At 38.6% G+C, this 22,485-nt stretch overlaps 1 protein-coding gene across 2 annotated transcripts; it reads left to right on the forward strand.

Moving 5' to 3' along the window:
• Positions 1 to 6,465: 6,465 nt before the first annotated feature.
• Positions 6,466 to 15,126, forward strand: LOC121376475 (actin, adductor muscle-like). 2 transcript variants are annotated; one of them, XM_041504352.1, is made up of 3 exons: positions 6,466 to 6,752; positions 10,053 to 10,797; positions 13,336 to 15,126. In XM_041504352.1, exons 1-3 carry the CDS (start codon positions 6,627 to 6,629, stop codon positions 14,070 to 14,072), a joined length of 1,608 nt encoding a protein of 535 aa, XP_041360286.1. In that variant the 5' UTR covers positions 6,466 to 6,626; the 3' UTR covers positions 14,073 to 15,126. The 2 variants fall into 2 exon arrangements, with proteins under 2 accessions (XP_041360286.1, XP_041360284.1); XM_041504350.1 differs by lacking the exon at positions 10,053 to 10,797 and having other exon boundaries at positions 13,068 to 15,126.
• Positions 15,127 to 22,485: the final 7,359 nt, after the last annotated feature.

Raw genomic sequence — 22,485 nt, forward strand, 5'->3', positions numbered from 1 at the left:
ATTTTTTCTCTCTGGTAATCAGCTTTGATAGAGATTTTATTCGAGATTAGTGTAAAATGTCATTGGTGTTACCTGTCCCTAAGCATAACACTATACATAGCATGCACTGTTAAAATATATAACAGAAGACATAACACTGAATACCTTTAAAGGGACACACCCTAGTTACGGCTAGTTGTTAACCATTACGGCGTTGTTTTTCGCTATTAAACCCATTTTTTCACAAATAAAATTGCACTTTACTTACCGTTTATTATTTAGAATATATATTTCCATTCACCTGAAGTGTTTTTTGGTAATCCTGGTTTTTGTAATACCACAAAATGCATTTTTCGTATTTCATAAATCGCACGCACGTCTGAGAAAAAACCGTTGAGCAGACAAGGTCTAATCTATTTTTAGAGGGGATATTTCCATTTCAATGTCACAGACGTTGGTATACCACGTTACCGTTATCATTTTGGTTCGGTTTGTTTTCTCGTGCACGGTTCGCGCAATCAACATCCGATTTGTTGTTGTTCATTTGTGAGATTTTTCTTCACAGTTCGTGAACATTTTCAGTAATAATAAAGTTCAGACAAGTAAGTATCTCAATACAAAACGTTACAAACCCTTAAAACCAATAATTTTGCTAAATCCTACAATATCTGGAGAGGGGATACAACCAGGACAGAACAGTTGGAACATGTCCAGGAGAGGTGAAAAGAACGCACCCCAAGTCTGTGAAATTTGTCGTGACGTAGGCATTGTTGTGCTTCGAGCGACATCTACCGGTGACATTAGAATACAAACTTTCAAAATTATTTCAAGCAATTGGGACATGGGGATTCCCATGGTATTTATCGATATAAAACCTGCTTTTTCACTCCATTTGATAAAAACGTGATCTAAGTGTGTTACAGGTTTGTAGATTAACCAAATTATAATTTATTTTTGCTGGATGGAACTAGGGTGTGCGGCTTTAATGTAATACGTACTGATGGCCGACTTACTCACTAAAGAGTGACCGGCCTCGGTGGCGTCGTGGCAGGCCATCGGTCTACAGGCTGGTAGGTACTGGGTTCGGATGCCAGTCGAGGCATGGGATTTTTAATCCAGATACCGACTCCAAACCCTGAGTGAGTGCTCCGCAAGGCTCAATGGGTAGGTGTAATCCACTTGCACCGACCAGTGATCCATCACTGGTTCAACAAAGACCATGGTTTGTGCTGTCCTGCCTGTGGGAAGCGCAAATAAAAGATCCCTTGCTGCTAATCGGAAGAGTAGCCCATGTAGTGGCGACAGCGGGTTTCCTCTAAAAATCTGTGTGGTCCTTAACCATATGTCTGACGCCATATAACCGTAAATAAAATGTGTTGAATGCGTCGTTAAATAAAACATTTCTTTCTTTTACACTCACTAAAGAAGGAATCTTGTAAATAATTTCCGTATTCAAAAGATGGTGGGAAATATAAGCTTGTCCCTGGAGTTTTATGTCATTGGTGTTACTGTATATACTTATGAGAAAACAAAAGAAACTAAATGCTCTCTGGATGAAACATTCCACCGGTAGATATCACCATCAAACTTATTTGTCAAAAACAGCAGACATATGAACAGTTGTGAATACTTTTCTTTAAATGTCATGAATGTGTTGTCAAAATATAAAAGTATGTTTATTCACTGTCATTGGTGTTACAATCGTATTTATGTAATGGTTAATAATTTTCCGAAACCTTTTGTATGCTATTATAGACATTGTATGCAATGGCGTAGCCAAGGGGTGCAGGGGGGCCTCCCCCCCCCCCCCCCCCACACACACACATTCCGGGAAATTTTTACCTTTTCGCTTATTAATAACATTAAATAGGTTCCTGTGTCATATCCCACTACACAGGTGCCCCCCCCCCCCCCCCCCCAATACAAAATCCTGCCTACGCCACTGATCGTATGTCTGATACAACATTCACTTTTTTCAGTTTTCTTAACTCTTTCTTTAGAGAGCATGAATTAATTATACACTTATTTGTCATTGGTATTACCTGTCATTGATGTTACCAGGTATTGAGTAACACCAATGACCATTAGTAACACCGATGACAATGCGTTTTAATAAGATGCCGTTTTCCTCGCTTTGCATATTTTTGAAGATGATTTGAAAATTCAAGGGACTTGTGCAGCATCATAGTTGCATAATGGCACTTTAGGTAAAATAAATGTTTTGCTGTGTTATGCTTGGTTCGCGCAATAAACATCCGATTTGTTGTCGTCTGCTTGTCGTTCATTTGTACGGTTTTTCTTCACAGTTAGTGAAGATTTCCATTAACAATAAAGTTCAGACAAGTAAGTATCTAAATACAAAATTTTACAAACCTCTAAAACCATGATTAAGTTTACTACAGTCTGTCCCATCCTTCTACAAAAGTGTTTGGGTTTTTTTTGTTAATAATTTCAGTTTGATTTCATGTGAGATACGGTAAGAAGACAAGTAAAAGTGTTTTGGAAATAAAAAATAAATACTATTCTTGTGTCCAATTTATAAAACAATTTGCTCAGAAATAAATAACATGTAGTAAATTTACCGATATCGGGTCCACTTGACTCATAGAAATTGGCTTAAAATCGAGGAAGATGATTAACATTCAGTGCGTGTCACATGACCTATTACGTGCCAGATTAACAAGGCCAAATCATTTAAAGGGACATTCCTGAGTTTGCTGCATTATAAAAATGTTTCCGACTAATAAACTATTTCTACGATTAAACTTAGATATTAAATATATTTGTTTGTTTGGAATATCAGTGTCTGTATATTCAATGTGTTTCTGGTCGTCTTAATATTTGTAAGAATACCAAACTAGATTTACGTACGAAAGAAATTATTTTAGGAAATAAAATGAAATTTACGCTAGGACAAATATTAGAACGATCAGAAACACGTTTAATATACAGCCACTACTATGTTATGCAGGAAAATATATTTGACATGTAATTACAATCGTTAAAAAGTCTCTGTTAGTCGATAACATCTTAAAAATTGCAGCAAACTCAGGAATGTCCCTTTAATTTTACCAATTCGACCAACTTAGCTACCCCCCCCCCCCCCCCCCTCATCCCAGTGCACCACGACTGGTATATCAAAGGCCGTAGTATCTACTATCCTGTATGTGGGATGGTGCATATAAAAGATACCTTGTTACTAATGACAAAATGTAGCGGGTTTCCTCCTTCAATATCTGTGTGGTCTTTAACCATATGTCCGACGCCATATAACCGTAAATAAAATGTGTTGAGTGCGTCGTTAAATAAAACATTTCCTTCCTTCCTCCCTAGGGGCGGGACGTAGCCCAATGGTAGAGCGCTCGCTTGATGCGCGGCCGGTTTGGGATCGATCCCCGTCGCTGGGCCCATTGGGCTATTTCTCGTTCCAGCCAGTGCACCACGGCTGGTATATCAAAGGTCATGGTATGTGCCATCCTACCTGTGGGATGGTGCATATAATAAATCCCTTGCTACTAATGAAAAAACGTAGCGGGTTTCCTCTCTATAACTGTCAAAATGACCATATGTTTGACATCCAATAGCCGATGATTAATAAAAAAAAATCAATGTGCTCTAGTGGTGTCGTTAAATAAAACAAACTTTCATTTTGACCTTCATCCCTAAGACTAAGACTATAAATGTTTGACATCCAATAGCCGATGATTAATTATTTAATGTGCTCTAGTAGTGTCGTTAAACAAAACAAACTAACTTTTGATGCACTTGCTGGAATGAAAAATTAAAGTTTGTTTGTTTAACGACACCGCTAGGGCACATTGATTAAAGGTAGGGTCAACTCAAACAAAAGCGTTGTGTGTTGGAAAGATGCATACCCGGACCACCAACATATACTGACACTTTAGCAAATGAAAAACGCGTAATTTTAGAGTTAATAAAAAAACATGATTATTCCTGCTAACTGGGGGCAGCCATTTTGTTTCGTTTTTGTGACGTCCGATGGGATAGCTTGGGGCGAAGATCTGAATAGTGTAGAAAAGATCTGTATAGTGTAGAAAAGATCTGAATAGTGTAGAAAAATGGTGTTCCTATAATAAAATGTTCATAAACACAAAAGAGACCAAATATATGACTATAGGAACAAGACAAAAAGTTAAAATCCAAAATGATATTTCTCTTATAATAAATTCAGAACGTCTGCAACACACGCTTCTCTTTGATCAACCTGACTTGTAAAACAGCATAAATGACGTAATAATATAATAAACTATTTAACTAAATATATTTCAAGTTGCATTAACGGAACAAAATGGGGTTATAGTATTTTTCTCTGTTAAATAATCCAAAGGAAAAATGTACACTATTAAGCCTATTGATATGCTACGTTTGGAGCAAAAACGACAACCCACGATACCCAAGTGATAATTTTCTTTTCTTTGGGACTACGTAATTGGTCAGTGGTTAGTTCTGTGGTTTTAGATGGAAAAGTCTACTTAATCAATAGTTTTACAGAACTATTTAAAGTAATAAACCATGTTCATTACCATTTTAGGGGCGACAGGTAATATTCCACAATACCGGTATGTATTTTTGTGTCTAGACAGCGTCAATTAATTGGCTCGTCTGGTTACCAATCAAATACACACCTGCCAATCAGGAATCACAGGTGGAAGCAACTAACAGCATAGACCAATTAACTAAGAAAACACTCCGTGTATCATTTCAGTACGTAGGTTTAATAATAAACACATATTTTATTTTTGCCAAAAAATATACATTTTGTAGGCATACATACATATTTATTTATAAAATAATATAATGTGCACACTGCGGGAAATGGTATGTAGCATCGGGTTACAACCGATAAAATTCTATAGTAAATGGGTAATGCATGCATAGCAATAATATACAATAATAACATATGTCATGTATCAATGTTGTCTGTTCTATGCGTGGTAGCAGTTTTCAAATACTTACACAATTTAATTAGCTGTTTTGAATTGTCGCTGGACAGTAGTTGCGTTAATTTAAATGTTGATGGTTTATTGTAATAAAAAGGTTTAATATATTTATCTCTTATGTTACTGAAGAAAGGACACACTAGAACAAAGTGATATTCGTCTTCTACAACATTAATGCATGGACAAAACACTGTTAATTATTTCGACTTGTTGTGTAGCCATTTTGACAATGGTATTTTATTTTGTATTGAAAAAAAATATATATATATATAGTGCTGGATATACTTATTGCTGGCTTACTGGGATGTGTATTATTACAGAACATTGCAATGTATGACTATTTATCATCCCGCAAAAACCAGGTAGATTGTTTCTCTAGTTCTAAGGCTCATTCCTGACGTTAAGCGTTAAGTATTACGTAACCACCAGCTCGCCAGAGGGCGTACTCACTGATATGGTACAAAATGGCTGCGCCGCTATATATAATAGCTGTCACATTTAACCGTTTTATTAATTAACTATACGATTATACTTGTTGATATTAAGCAATAATGTGCATTATATATCGTTGAATATGCACACCAGGCCAAATGCCTTAATTGTCACCTTCCTTTAAGTAATCATCGGCTATAGGATGTAAAACATTTGGTAATTCTGACATGTAGTCATCAGAGGAAACCCCCTAGGCCTACATGTTTCCATTAGCAACAAGGAATCTTTTATATGCACTTTCCCATAGACAGGCCTTTGACCAGTTGTGGTGCACTGCATGGGTGTACGACCCGGGGCAATTGCCCCCCCCCCCCCCCCCCCCCCCCCCCAAATTCGGGCAAAACAGTGGGAAAACAATGGGGAAAATTCGGGCAAATTTTATCTGGGGAAAATTTCGGGCAAAATCAACCCCTCCAGCCCCCCTAAATCAAAGAGTCCCCATACGCCCATGGTGCACTGGTTTGGAACGAGAAAAAAAATCCAATCAGTTGAATGGTTCCACCGAGGTGGTTGGATCATGCGACGCAAGAACTTCAGGCGAGCACTCAACCGACTGAGCTAAATCCCGCCCAGGAACGAAAAATAGCAATGGGCTCACCGGCGGGGATCGATCCTAGACCGACGAATAAGCCCTTACGCTCAATGAATAGGCACCTCTTTGTACCCCCGTCGTCCGCCTGTGAATTTGTGCGAGACTTTTGCAAAGCATTAATATTTAGGATTATGAATATACTCTCTATTGCCATAGGCCCCTATTTGCTTTAAAAAAGAAAATAATAAATAAATAAAATTAATTTCTATTCTATTCCTAAAACATGAAATCTTTCTTTTATCCCCACCGCACTGATACCGTCACACGACATAGCTATTGTTATTGTAATGTAAATAGCCAGGCAGTCCGCAAAGCACGCATAACGGTAGCTGCCGACTATAAATGAGCGCGCGATTAGCTTCTACGTTTTGACCATAAATAGGCATGTTCAGCGCAAGCCGGCCCGATTTCCTAGAAAAGGAGTCAGTTAGGCCATCCCACACTTCCATATATGGAAGTATAGCTTAGCGTGTTCTGAGGTCAGTGGGTATTTTACTGGACAGCGTGGATAGAAACATCAGATTGCTTGTTGGAAAGTGAATAGAAAGGGTCTGGAAAGATTATTTTTGTAAAAGGCAAAGTAGTTTCGCAAATTTAACGAAATGGCAGATGATGATGTTGCAGCTCTTGTCATCGACAACGGATCTGGAATGTGCAAAGCCGGGTTTGCTGGCGACGATGCCCCCCGGGCTGTTTTCCCGTCCATTGTTGGGCGCCCAAGACATCAAGTAAGTTTCTCATTTTTACTTTTTTCTTTCGTTCGTTGTACATGTAGTAATATATTTACTTTACCTGTAATGGTTATATTTGTTTTCACATTGTACTTTTTAGGTCTAGTATGTCCATGTTTAAACGTTTTAGCAATCGTAAAATAAGTTTGCAAACATGTTTTCGAAATCTACATCGCATAGTGCATTGACTTCCCTAACTTTTTTAGTAACTTAGTTTGAATCAAGTGGCATTATTTCTCCCCAAGTAGATATAAATTTTCAAATTATATCTAATACTGGTAATTTAATTATGCAACTTTGTTTTCAGGCACGATCGTCGATTTATTTAATTTAAAATTTAAAAGTTGTTATAATCTACAGTGGAACCTAAAGTAAAGCTTGGTGACAAATTGCATTATTACAATAGCATACGCTATTTGCACTGGCGTAGGAAGCGGGTGCCCCCCCCAACTTTAAAAGATATTTTGCTTTATAATAATAGTGTAAATATGTGTGCGCCCCCTCCCATTTTTTGCACTTTCCTATGCAACTGATTTGTAACTACATCCACGCCCACACTCACCCCAGAAGTCTTAGAAAGCGCTGTAGGGGCTACATCAACAATTTCAAATTGCTCAATAAATAAATGACCAATCGATATTTGATTTAAACTGGCATAAAGGCTAAGAATTTGCGTTGCACCCGTATATGGGCAGAGTAATAAAGATCCTATCTTAAAATGGTATTCAAATGTGTACAAGGCCACATCACCTTCCCCCAATAATTACCATGGGAACCTCGTGCTAAGCGTGGCGCTTGAAGCGTGAATTTCTCGTATAATTCTTAAGTATTGATCGGTGGGCACCAAGTGAGTATCGCTGTCGAGTCGACCAATCGGATCGCATTCCTTTTAAATTGTATGTTGGAACAAGACAGGAAGTGGATTTTGATTGGTTGCTCGATTTATTAAAGCGATATCGCCAATCTGTAATCGATTTCTATTCCTACGGTGATGAATTTTGACACGAGGTGGGGGGGGGGGGGGGGGGGGGCACACATGTATGTGTATATGTATAAAAAAAAAAAAAAAAAAATCGCAGTTCCCACGAAGTGGGGGGGGGCTCATGCCACCCCTCCCCGCTCGCCCCCCCCCCCCCTCCCCCCATTCATACCAATATGACATTCGTGATTGATCGGGAATACATAACTAACTCCTTTAGTGCAGTAATACTAGTAGTTGCAACATGTTAATGTGTATTTCGTGAAATAATTGGTTCATAATGTTGATGTGAATTATGTGGCCCATAATTAAATTTGCTGAATCCTGATAAATGTATGTTGGCCTGTATTAAAATGTGTCAACCTTGTTATATTGATCGTTCTAATCTCTACACACATGAAGAGCATTTGGAAATGGGTTTTACCAGCACATTTATTACTAAACAAGACTTAAATTTTAATGTTTGCAAACTTTGAGGTTGAATTTGTGTCCCACTCTCCATATTCACTAACCTGCAAGATTGCACATAAGACTGCATAACCTTTGACATTTTTATAAGTTTATATAAAATGTATAGGTGTGCTTAATTAGAACACTACAAAAAATATATAATCTGATAAGATCACCGTAATAGCATAAGCTAAGAATGCACATGGTGATCGTAGCACCAAGATCGCTCCTTGAAACGGGGCATATTTATATTTTCAACTTCAAATTTTGTTTTTATACTTGGAAACTGTAACAGTAAAATATAAGATGTGTATTACAATCAACTTAATAACCATCTGTGATCTTATCTGATAATGTAGAAGTAGTTTTATGGACTTGGTACAATGAAGATGAGAAAAGGATAAAACGATGTTTAGTCATTGTGTGGAATATGCAAAGCAGTTTCCTGTGCTGTTTCCCCATGCATGGATTCCAAACACGAGTAAGTTTCCAATAGAATACTGTAAATCATGAACTTAATGCAAGGAAGATGTAGTATTGGCAAGATGTAGTATTGGCAATCTTTTTATTCAATTAAAAAAAAAAAAAAAAAATTACAAGTGGTGTGTAATGCAACAAAATGTAATGCATTCAGAACAAGCAAAATGAAAGTAATACTTTCATTTTGCGGGGTGGGTGGGGGGGGTGTGAGTAAAATGTATTGAAAACTGGTTTTAAATTTGCATTCCTGTAATAATAAATTAAAAATGCAATATGGTGTACCTTTTTTCCTACACAATATCTAATGCATCATTTCTGATTTGCAGTAACAATTTGTCTGCTTGTTAGGTTAGTTGGGTTAGGCATGTGTGGTGGAAATGGGTTGAGATTAAGCTTTTAACTGAACAGTTGCACATCTACACTGCTTACTAATCCACTAATGTGCAAGCTTCAAAATGCTGTGGAGTAGGAGCAATCTGATTTTACATTTTTTTATTTGGAAGCAATCCTACAAAAAGTAGGCTGAATTGTCTTGAAATATTAACTGTTTCAAAGTGGTAAAATGTGTTTAAAGATGCCATTAGAGAACACATTGATTTATTTATTAATTTATTAATCGGCTAAAGGAAACCCTCTACAGGTTTCCATTAGTAGCAAGGGCTATTTTATATACACCATCCCACAGACTGGATAGCAGCAGTAATTCATAATACAGACCTGTATAGAAACTAGAGATTTCATACATATTTCACCCCAGATAATGCAAGATCTAGTATGTATGTGGTCTTAGTTGAAAATTGAAGTTGTGCCTCATTGTGCACTTGGTCAGAAAGCTTGCTCCACGTGCATTTTGATCCTTGAATGCACTTTTAATGTTTTCATATATGACTAACAAAACGTGGGGTTTGGAGAAAAATAAATCCAAGCCACGTAACAAAGTTTTAATATTGCAGTGTTTTCTGCCAGAAATACATTTTTGGGTATGGTGCTATGGAATTGAATATTTACAATGTGTGCTGAAACCGCAGTCGACAGGATGGTATGGGGGTGGGGCCTCCCATAAATGTTTGATGTAGGGTTAGGAAATGTACAGTAGTGTAATTTTTTCCAAAGGTTGACTAAACAATTGTTTAAATGGTATGGCACCATACCTTGTTACCTTTTGGTAGGAACCCTGTATTCAATATTTTAAGATTTAACTGAGGCTTTATTCATCCAGCAAACTTATCTAGAGGGTCCCTCATTCTTCCACTAAAACTACATTACTTCCTCCTCCTCCTCTCTCTCTCTCCCCCCCCCCCCCTTTTGTTATAGAGCATGTTTGATTTGTCACGAGCAAAAGTACTTCTTAACCATTATGATATTTAACATTTTCTTTATCTTATTAGGGTGTGATGGTTGGCATGGGTCAGAAAGACAGCTATGTTGGAGATGAAGCTCAATCCAAGAGAGGAATCCTCACACTGAAGTATCCCATCGAGCACGGAATCGTCACCAACTGGGATGACATGGAGAAGATCTGGCATCACACCTTCTACAATGAGCTTCGTGTGGCTCCCGAGGAACATCCAGTTCTCTTGACAGAGGCTCCCCTCAACCCCAAGGCCAACAGAGAAAAGATGACACAGATCATGTTTGAAACATTCAACTCTCCAGCTATGTATGTTGCCATCCAAGCAGTGTTGTCTCTGTATGCTTCCGGTCGTACAACTGGCATCGTCCTGGATTCCGGTGATGGAGTCACACACACTGTACCAATCTACGAGGGTTATGCTCTTCCTCACGCCATCATGAGGCTTGATCTTGCCGGTCGTGACCTTACTGATTATCTGATGAAGATCCTCACAGAGCGTGGTTATTCCTTCACCACCACAGCAGAGAGGGAAATTGTGAGAGACATTAAAGAAAAATTGTGCTATGTGGCATTAGACTTTGAACAAGAGATGGGTACTGCAGCTTCATCTTCTACGTTGGAAAAGAGCTATGAGTTGCCCGATGGACAAGTAATTACCATTGGTAATGAGAGGTTTAGGTGTCCAGAATCAATATTTCAACCTTCGTTCCTTGGTATGGAATCTGCTGGTATTCATGAAACTACCTACAATTCCATCATGAAGTGCGATGTTGATATCCGTAAAGACTTGTATGCCAATACTGTCCTCTCTGGGGGTTCCACAATGTATCCTGGTATTGCTGACAGAATGCAGAAGGAAATTTCTAATCTTGCTCCTAGCACCATGAAAATCAAAATTATTGCTCCTCCCGAGAGAAAGTATTCCGTCTGGATTGGTGGTTCCATTTTGGCTTCTCTATCTACCTTCCAGCAGATGTGGATCAGCAAACAAGAATATGATGAATCTGGTCCGGCCATTGTGCATAGAAAGTGCTTCTAAATGTTGACATTTTGACACTATACAGTGACTGCCTGCTTAGTAAATGGGTATTTGTGATTGAACTATATATTTATATCCACACTACTTGAACAAGCATTTCTTGCTAGAAATTAAAATACTTATTGCATTTGTCAGTGTCAGAAAACATTTAAAAAAACATTTAAAAAGTTGGTTGCCCAACACTAGTGTACATCGTGACAATTTGACATTATGCAACTAGTCAACATTGTCTTCTCAGGAAAATAAAGTATCATGAATTGTTCATTGGGTTGTTCTTTGTGTTGGTTTTTAAAATATTATTATTAGTGTTATTACCCAGCCCCGTTTTATCAAATTCTAGCTTGATGCAATTCTTTTTTCCTTTTGGTGGGAGGTGATTTACAGCAGTAATTAGAAAATTTGGTTGATACCTTGCCACTTTCCAGTTTGGGTATTGTGGGGGGGTGGGGGGGGGGGTCAATCTTGAGCAAAAATCCCCAACGTGTTATGTTGCCATGTGAAGATTGAATACACATTTGAACTGCATTTATATATTTTTTAATTAGAAATTGCAAATGAGAGGAAACTAATTGTGCATTCACTGAATGCACCATTAAATTATAGTTTGACAAGTGGATTGGTGTACTGCAGTGAATATTCAAATGCTATAAGTGGTTTGCCAACAGATTTTGAAAATTGTTGGAATAGATGTTTAGAATTTTCAAATCATATTGGGTATTGTTAAATTTGTGAATTTGCAATGCGATAGAAGTACATAAATGTGCACCAATAGTTGTTTGATTCACATAACCTTGCTGATGTACCCTAAAATTTATTTATTTATTCCCAGTTTTGGAGTAAAACAAAATCCCCAAAACCAATACATAATCAATATTAATTTGAATAAATACAAGTATATGTATAGTATTAGTGAATCTAATGAGGCTTGCTTAGATGGGTTTTTTAAAAATGAAATTGACAATTTTGTATACCACTAAAATTACCAAACTCGGCCATGGGTGTAGTCAAATTTTAGAAATAAAACCTTGGTTACTATGAGCTGTTTTGCAAACTTAATAGATTAGTTGAAGAAAAAAATACTTCTACAAATGTGACATTCTCCAGTATGATTTTAAAGGATATGCCCAAAGTTTTACAAATGTAAATTTGTTGGATGAATGATCACATAGCAATATTAAAAACAAATGTGTAACCTACAATCATTTTACTATTTGTAACTGGTACACATTCATAGTTTTTATATTTATATCTGCAGCAAGCAAGCGTAATCTAAAAGAACAACCCAGTATTTTGAGCTCTGATCAAAATAATGTTACTTCACACAATACCAGAATTGGTATATGAAAATGTATTTTTGTTAAATAATGGTAAATGTCAAAATGTATAATTCTGAACATGCAATAGAATTTTTATTAATTTTGTTTTGTTTTAAAATTGATAATTCTGATTGTGAGGGGCGGGACCGTAGTTCAGTGGTACAGCGGTCGCTTGTTATTGGTTGATCTGGGATCGATCCTAGTCGGTGGGCCAATTGGGCTCTTTCTCATTACAGCCAGTGCACCACGACTGGTATATTGAAGGGATCCTTTGCTGTTAACTGAAAAGAGTAGCCCATGAAGTAATGACCGTGTTTCCCCTCAATATCTGTATGATCCTTGACCATATGTCGGATGCCATATAACTGTAAACAAAATGTGTTGAGTGCGTTGTAAAATAAAACATTTCCTTCCTTCATTTCTATGATTGCAAAAAAAGAAATCCACATTTGGTCGTATCCTTTAACTTGTATTGGAGAATATTGTATTTGCAGGCAAATGCAAATTTTCGGGATACATTGTGTCAAATGCTACGCAGTTTTGCCTTTAACATGTCACCATAGTTGAGAGTATTATAATTATGGAGCAGAATGTTGACAATATTAGACATGGAATGTCTGAGGAAATGAGAACATTTTGAGAATTTAAACTATACCCTTTGGTGGCTTTTCTCTATTTTTTTTTTTTATTTTAGGGTGTGATGGTTGGCATGGGTCAGAAAGACAGCTATGTTGGAGATGAAGCTCAGTCCAAGAGAGGAATCCTCACACTGAAGTATCCCATCGAGCATGGCATTGTCACCAACTGGGATGACATGGAGAAGATCTGGCATCACACCTTCTACAATGAGCTTCGTGTGGCTCCCGAGGAACATCCAGTTCTCTTGACGGAGGCTCCCCTCAACCCCAAGGCCAACAGAGAAAAGATGACGCAGATCATGTTTGAAACCTTCAACTCTCCAGCTATGTATGTTGCCATCCAGGCAGTGTTGTCTCTGTACGCTTCCGGTCGTACCACTGGCATCGTCCTGGATTCCGGTGATGGAGTCACGCACACTGTACCAATCTACGAGGGTTATGCTCTTCCTCACGCCATCATGAGGCTCGATCTTGCCGGTCGTGACCTTACTGATTATCTGATGAAGATCCTCACAGAGCGTGGTTATTCCTTCACCACCACAGCAGAGAGGGAAATTGTGAGAGACATTAAAGAAAAATTGTGCTATGTGGCATTAGACTTTGAACAAGAGATGGCTACTGCAGCTTCATCCTCTACCTTGGAAAAAAGCTATGAGTTGCCCGATGGACAAGTAATTACCATTGGTAATGAGAGGTTTAGGTGTCCCGAATCCACATTGCAACCATCGTTCCTTGGTATGGAATCTGCTGGTATTCATGAGACTACCTACAACTCCATCATGAAGTGCGATGTTGATATCCGTAAAGACTTGTATGCCAACACTGTCCTCTCTGGTGGGTCAACGATGTTCCCTGGTATTGCTGATAGGATGCAGAAGGAAATAGCAAATCTTGCGCCCAGCACAATGAAAATTAAAATTATTGCTCCTCCAGAGAGAAAGTATTCTGTCTGGATCGGCGGTTCCATTTTGGCCTCTCTATCTACCTTCCAGCAGATGTGGATCAGCAAACAAGAATATGATGAATCTGGTCCAGCCATTGTGCATAGAAAGTGCTTTTAAATGTTGAATGATGAAAAATTCAACAATTAATGATCTGCCTCATATTGAAAGAAACCAGTATTTGTTGCGACTCTGGACCATTCTGCGTAAGATCTGAACATTTACATTGATTTTTTTTTTTTTATCAGTGTTTTCAACTTTTCGCTCGCCAGCAATCATTCCTTGCCAAAAATTTTACATCCAAGAGGTGACCTTTTTGTTGATTATTAATGTGTTTATTATTTCGTGTTAAAAAACTTCATTACTGATATTTTTTATAAAGTTTTTCACAAAAAACAACAATCGACGATTGGATATGCATAAAAATAATGCATTCATTCAGACAAAAAAACTAACATTAGAAACTGCATGCAAAAAGATTGCAAAGAGTTTTCTTACAAAAATAAAAAAAAAGTAAACTATAGTGTTGAAATCTTTTTCTTTTCGTTTTAATTTTGAACGTTGGTTTGTTTGGTATGAATATTTGACAAATTAGTCTAGGAAAATAACCCACGTCATTTTTGAATTAATAATGGTGTGTACTGTGCTTTGGTTGTAGGATTGAAGTCTCCTGGTGGATCCATTCTGCGGGTTTACCTGTCCCAACTAGTGTTCCACTGCCCATATATTAAAGGCCATGGGATTTGTTGTCTTGTCTGTGCATATGAAAGATCTTTTGCTAGTAATGGAAAAATATGGTGGGTTTTGAATTAAATGTTTGAGAAAGTTGCTAGCCTTCACGAAAGCTTTTGCTAGTGGTCTATGTACTACAGTAATACAGGTGACTACTAGCCCAGACAAAACCATTCACTAGCCAGGACCAAGGACCAGTGGATTTGTCAAACCATGGCTATGTAATTGCCTATATTTAATACGGCCTTTAATCGCCGAGTGGTGTCCTTGAAACAACGCCAAACAAATGGAAGCCCATGTTATAATTCACATAGTTTGAAGTGTCAGTTTTGTCTCGCTGTTATGAAGTAACTTCCGTTTTGTTAGTGACATGTTATATCTATGAATGTTCATCTCGATGCATGTTGAATTTGAAATTTATTAAATTAAAATTTCAAGTGAATTTGTTTTGAAGTTTTATTTTTACATTTATGATTATTAAAGACATGCATAGTGATGAACATAATGAATGCAACTATCGGTGACCCTGAATAGATGGTAGATCTATAGACGTTTAAATGCAGAATGTTAAGGTATTTCAACATTGTTAATCATTTATTGGCTGTGGTCTACTTGCAGGACAATAAATATGGAATAATCGTTACTTGTTTCAGTTTTATACTGTACATGCAATTGGCATTTATATTTGTTTTAGAAAAGTTTTATCTCATGCAAGACGTCATCCAGTCCAAAAACTATAGCGAGTGGAACAACCACGTGCCCGTATGACGGGCTCTACCTTTCTCATTGCTCAACTCTACGAAGTGCAAATACCGGCCTCGGTGGCGTCCTGGTTAGGCCATCCGTCTACAGGCTGGTAGGTACTGGGTTCGGATCCCAGTCGAGGCATGGGATTTTTAATCCAGACGCCGACTCCAAACCCTGAGTCGGTGCTCCGCAAGGCTCAATGGGTAGGTGTAAACCACTTGCACCGACCAGTGATCCATAACTGGTTCAGCAAAGGCCATGGTTTGTGCTATCCTGCCTGTGGAAAGCGCAAATAAAAGATCCCTTGCTGCTAATCGGAAAGAGTAGCCCATGTAGTGGCGACAGCGGGTTTCCTCTTAAACTGTGTGGTCCTTAACCATATCTTTCACGCCATATAACCGTTAATAAAATGTGTTGAGTGTGTCGTTAAAACCTTTCTATGCTAGTGTCAGACTACCAACTTCCAGCAGAAAGTAGGCCAACTCGAAGGTTGCGTTGTATTTTCCGAGTTGAGACTGGTGAGCTCAGATTTACAACTGCGTTTTACGGTAAGACTGGTGAGCTCAGATTTACAACTGCGTTTTACGGTGAGAATCGGTTGTAAGAGCGCTCATACTAGCAACTGGACGGTCGTAGATGTGAAAGCAGAAATTTGGCCAACTTTGTGCTGGCAATTGACGTTTGAACCTAGCATAAAGCTGCAAGAACGTTCTTTCCAGGCATTGGTGAAATAAACTTGCATTTTTATCAGAATAAACTGGTGTCCATTAGATCAAGGGTGCTTAATAATGTTTTGTGTGTGAACACCACGGTCATATATCAAATTGTTGGACGAAATGAAATAACTGTAGTGAACAGGAGGGCGGGACGTAGATCACGGTAAAACGCTCGCGTGATTTAGGATCGATGCCTGTTGGTGGGCTCATTTGGACAATTTTTCGTTCTAGTCTGTGCACCAGTATATCAAATGCCATGGTATGTGCTAGCCTGTCTGATATAGTGCATATAAAAGATTCCTTGTTACTATCGGAATAAATTACTAGATCAAGGGTGTTTAGTAACTTTTTGTTATAAAAGAGCCCTTGCTACTAATGGAAAAATGTTGCGGGTTTCTTCTTGTAAACTATATTCACATGGATACGGATCCAGTAATGCGACACATGCATACGGAAATGGGATCCGACAATCGGATGTAGTGTTCATATATATATATATATATATATATATATATATATATATATATATATATATATATATATACACTATTACAAATGCAATACACGTACGGCAATAGGTGTTCTAAATGACGTTTTGGGGAGTTTTTTTAACGACACCACTAATCACATTAATTTATCAATCATCGGTTATTGGATGTCAAACATTTCTGACTCTTAGTCTTAGAAGAAACCAGGACTTTTTTTTCCATTAGCAAGAGATACTTTAAATGCACGTCCCCCACAGACAGGACAGCATATATCACAGCCTTTTTAATATACCAAATCGTAATACACTGGTTGGGACGGGGGAAACAATTGGAGAGCAATACATGGGTCTTTGCAAACGAAACTGGCATAGGACGTGGGTACGATTTCAATCGCTACTTTAAGCGATCAAATATGTGCTTGAGTCCTTTTATAATGGGGGGGGGGGGGGGGGGACGTAGCCCAATGGTAAAGTGTTCGCTTGATGCGCAGTCGGTCTAGGATCGATCCTCGTCAGTGGACCCATTGGGCTATTTCTCGTTCCAGCCAGTGCTCCACAACTGGTGTAACAAAGGTCGTGGTATGTACTATCATGTTTGTGGGATGGTGCATATAAAAGATCCCTTGCTGCTAATCGAAATGAGTAGCTCATGAAGTGACGACAGCGGGTTTCCTCTCTCAATATCTGTGTGGTCCTTAACCATATGTCTGACGCCATATAACCGTAAATAAAATGTGTTGAGTGCGTCGTTAAATAAAATATTTCCTTTTTATAATGGAGCAAATATTTTCACAGAAAACAACTCCATTCAGGTTCATTGAAATTATTGACTGATAAAATGATTAGATGTGGCGTACAATGGTAAGGACTCAGTCTTGTAGGTCCATTTACTGTTCTGAAACAAATTTCGTTATCGTAATGTATCATGTAGTTGGTGCCATGTAATGTATAAGGTAATTGGATTTATCCTGTTCAGGTCGTGAAAGCAAATTGGTTTGTGCTATCCTGCCTGTGGGAAGCGCAAATAAAAGATCCCTTGCTGCCTGTCGTAAAGAAGAGTAGCCTATGTGGCGACAGCGGGTTTCCTCTAAAAACAGTGTCAGAATGACCATATGTTTGACGTCCAATAGCCGATGATAAGATTAAAAATCAATGTGCTCTAGTGGCGTCGTTAAATAAAACAAACTTTACTTTACTATTAGAACCAGTAGAGCAGTACAGATCAGAGTTATGTCCCGTGTTTGGTTTTGTACAGCTGTCAGTATTCACGTCCAATTTCACCACAAATGGGAATGAGATGATGTCAATTCAAATTTGCACGTTTAAATATTTTTATCCTGTGAGTTTATATTTACGAGACGTTGGATCAAACTCGCAACTCGAAGCGTCAATATCGCTTCCCGCATTATTAATACAAAACACTTCTACAACGACACTTTTAATAAACTACCATTCGTTATCAAAACGGTTATCATTAACGGCACCTATGGAACATGTAAGAATCGTCGATACCTTTTTAGTGCATTGTACAACTAAACAATCTAATTAAAATTAGCTCCACTATTACATGTGGATCTAAAGACAGCCAGTTGGAGCTCATGTCCACCAATCAAAACCTTACTTGCAGAATCCTGCCAGTGATTTAAAACTAACAACACTGCGTAGTCCCCAATGTCCAGGTAACATTTCGTCTGTAAATAATAATTTATATATTGACCAATCACACTTCGCCTTTTATAACGTTATTTGGGAGCATACAAATTCTAAAACTATCGGGCGAGTCTATTTTAGTGGCCGCAGTACAGAACCATACCAATACGTACGGGGTGGGTTATCAGTTTTCAATTTTACATTAAAAATTATTTATTTATTTATAAAATAAAAAAAAACTAAATCAGTCTTCAGTTTTACATTACAAATTATTTATTTTATAAAATAAAACATGTTTTACGGCATTCGTAATTCACACGAAACATGTCGTATACCCTCAGGATAATACGGAATGTTTTCAAATTATTTTTAAATCACTGGCAGGATTCTGCAAGTAAGGTTTTGATTGGTGGACATGAGCTCCAACTGGCTGTCTTTAGATCCACATGTAATAGTGGAGCTAATTTTAATTAGATTGACAACTAAAGAACCCAAAAGCGGTATGCTCTCACAACTTTGCAAACATCTGTTTTGAGTCTTACAAAAAAACAAAATATGCATACTACGCCTACCGCATTTCAAAGCTTTCCTACCACTTGCAGCAAAAAAAGAAGAAGAAAATTTAAGCTTTAAATTGCGTTTGGTTTAAATCGATATCAAATAAAGATTAATCCAGCTTACTTCAGTAGGTCTAGCTACTACACAGCACTCCGGCTGACATCACTCATTCTCTCAAACTGTCCTGACTAGCCTCCTTAGTGACTTCACCCATTCCCTCAAACTGTCTTGACTAGCGTCTTTAGTGACGTCACCCATTCCCTCAAAGTGTTGTGACTAGCCTCTTTAGTGACGTCACTCATTCTCTCAAACTGTCCCGACTAACCTCTTTAGTGACGTCACTCATTCTCTCAAAATGTTCTGACTAGCTTCTTTAGTGACGTCACCCATTCCCTCAAAGTGTTGTGACTAGCCTCTTTAGTGACGTCAATCATTCTCTCAAACTGTCCTGACTAGCCTCTTTAGTGACGTCACTCATTCTCTCGAACTGTCCTGACTAGCCTCTTTAGTGACGTCACTCATTCTCTCGAACTGTTCTGACTAGCCTCTTTAGTGACGTCACCCATTCCCTCAAACTGTTCTGACTAGCCTCTTTAGTGACCACCCATTCCCTCAAACTGTCTTGACTAGCCTCTTTAGCGACGTCATCCATTCCCTCAAACTGTCTTGACTAGCCTCTTTAGTGACGTTACCCATTCCCTCAAACTGTCCTGACTAGCCTCTTTAGTGACGTCACTCATTCTCTCAAACTGTCCTGACTAACCTCTTTAGTGACGTTACTCATTATCTCAAACTGTTCTGACTAGCTTCTTTAGTGACGTCACCCATTCCCTCAAAGTGTTGTGACTAGCCTCTTTAGTGACGCGTCAATCATTCTCTCAAACTGTCCTGACTAGCCTCTTTAGTGACGTCACTCATTCTCTCGAACTGTCCTGACTAGCCTCTTTAGTGACGTCACTCATTCTCTCGAACTGTTCTGACTAGTCTCTTTAGTGACGTCACCCATTCCCTCAAACTGTCCTGACTAGCCTCTTATGTGACGTCACCCATTCCCTCAAACTGTCCTGACTAGCCTCTTATGTGACTTCACCCATTCTCTCAAACTGTCCTGACTAGCCTCTTTAGTGACGTCACTCATTCCCTCAAACTGTGCTGTCTAGCCTCTTTAGTGACGTTACCCATTCGCTTAGGCCTAAACTGTCTTGACTAGTCTCTTTAGTGACGTTATCCATTCGCTTAGGCCTAAACTGTCTTGACTAGTCCCTTTAGTGACGTCACCCATTCGCTCAGCAATCCGCTAAGTCTTATCAGGCCGTCCTTACAAAACCTTCATAGTTTAAAGCGCGTGCTGTAACCTCACCGTGGTGCAGGGGTGTAACATTCTCTTTGAGAATGGCAAATACAGCACAACTCGAAATTTTGAGTAAAAGTCCGTATCTATCTGTGATATTTGTATTTTTGCACAGTTCTTTACACTGTTTTTATTTAAATCTTGAATTTTTATATTGATGTTGATCATCACCTTATTTGTTTGCATTACCGTAGTTTGACACCCAATAGCCAATATATTTTTCGTGCTGGGGTGTCCTTAAACATTCATTCATTCATTCATAGTTTAAACTCACAGTAACAAAGTTCGCCCATGCAATCAATATGTGGTGAGCTCCGTGGTTTAGTGGATAAGCTGCTGGACAGTCAAGCTGACGACAGTGGTTCAAATCCCGTCAAAGCTGGCTCACACATTTATTCATCTTTCTCATCTATCACCCTCTGCCTATCATTCTCATTATCTTAATATAAAAAAAATTCTAATTTCTCCCACGATTTCAATCTGTTTCGACCCTTTCTGTCAGTTTCCTCCAACTCTGTCTTCTGAGCTGTCCACACCATCGCCTACCTGTCTCAACTTCCTCCACGAGTGCAGTCTTTGTGTATTTTCCTGCACCCACCTGGCATCCTCGTCCTCTGCCGCTAATAAAGCTGGTCTGACCCACGGCACTAACTAACGACCGCCGGTAGTAGGGGTGCATAGTAGGTGGTTACAAGTGCCTCTTAACAATGCCAGAAGTAACTACTGAACACTCACCGAAGTGGTCAGACTTACGTCCACAGCTAAAAACTGATGTGACAGGTGTGTGGCACAGATAGCCACAAGAGACCAGCACCTGTCGCGGTTGGAGAGACAAGGACTGGGATGTGGAGGTGGACAGCGAAAGAAGTTGAAAGATAGGAGGAGTTGCCAGATCGGGAAGAAATGAGATGGAATTCAAAGGAGAGAAAGGAAAGGGGGCAGTGGGATACAAAAATAAATAAATAAATAAATAAATACATTTTTTTAAATATGTGGTTCAAACTTTGGTACTTTGCTAAAATTGTGAGTGTGGGCCGGTCCTGTTGGCCAACATGACGACAACCGTCATTACACATAGTTCCGTTTCTATTTTAGGATGCAATACGCGTATTCCGTGTATATAGTGTTTATGGTTTATTTAACGACGCACTCAATACATTTTATTTAAGGTTATATGGCGTCTGACATATGGTTAAGGACCACACAGATATTGAGGGAGGAAACCCGCTGTCGTCACTTCATGGGCTACTCTTTTTCGATCAGCTGCAAGGGATTTTTTATATGCACCATCCCATAGACATGATAACACATACTACGGCCTTTGATGTACCAGTCGTGGTGCACTGGCTGGAGTGAGAAATAGCCCAATGGGTCCACTGACGAGGATCGATCCTATACCGACCGTACATCAAGCGAGCGCTTTACCACTGGACTACGTCTCGCCCCACTAACTACTGATGCTATCAACGGAATTGCATATATATTGTCCCCATCAACAATAGCTATGATGTAAGTCATTTTCATCGATGTACCAAATTACGATTTAAACTTGATAACATGCACACACATGCCTGTTTGACAGATGTTTATTTTTATTTTTTATTTGTTATTGACCCCAGACCATTGTGACGGTGTAAGGGTTGGGGTTGCCCTGATTCATCGCCTTACAATATATGTACATATATTTTATCTAATTAATAAGTATTATAACAAGAAAACGTGTGCATACACGCTGCTACACATATATCAACACGTACTTAACTAGTCTCGTGTGCACCCAACATACCTACACCCATTCATACGCACTTTCACACACACACACACACACACACACACACACACACACACGTTTTATGAGATAGAAGTTGAAAATTAGCCAAAAAACTAATAAAAACAAAAACCAGAGAGACAGGCACACGCACACACACAGAGAGAGAGAGAGAGAGAGAGAGAGAGAGAGAGAGAGAGAGAGAGAGAGAGAGAGACAGACAGACAGACAGACAGGAGAGAGACAGAGACAGACATACAGAGACAGACAGACAGAGAGACATACAGACAGACAAAGATAGACAGAAAGAAAGAGTGATGAAAGTAAAGAAGCAAACGAAAACAAATGTTGGTATATAAGAACGAGTGGACAGGTTTGCAACATTATCAGGAACCTGCCCACTCAAAACAAGTTGTTCATAGCGACTGTATAAGCATGCTTTAACTATCTAAAAGTATAAGCCATGCTACCTATTCTTTATCAAATAATTCATACTGGCAAGTTTTGAAAAGAATGTATTTTTT

This window comes from Gigantopelta aegis, chromosome 6 (genome assembly GCF_016097555.1).
Source record: "Gigantopelta aegis isolate Gae_Host chromosome 6, Gae_host_genome, whole genome shotgun sequence".
Lineage (NCBI taxonomy): Eukaryota > Metazoa > Mollusca > Gastropoda > Neomphalida > Peltospiridae > Gigantopelta > Gigantopelta aegis.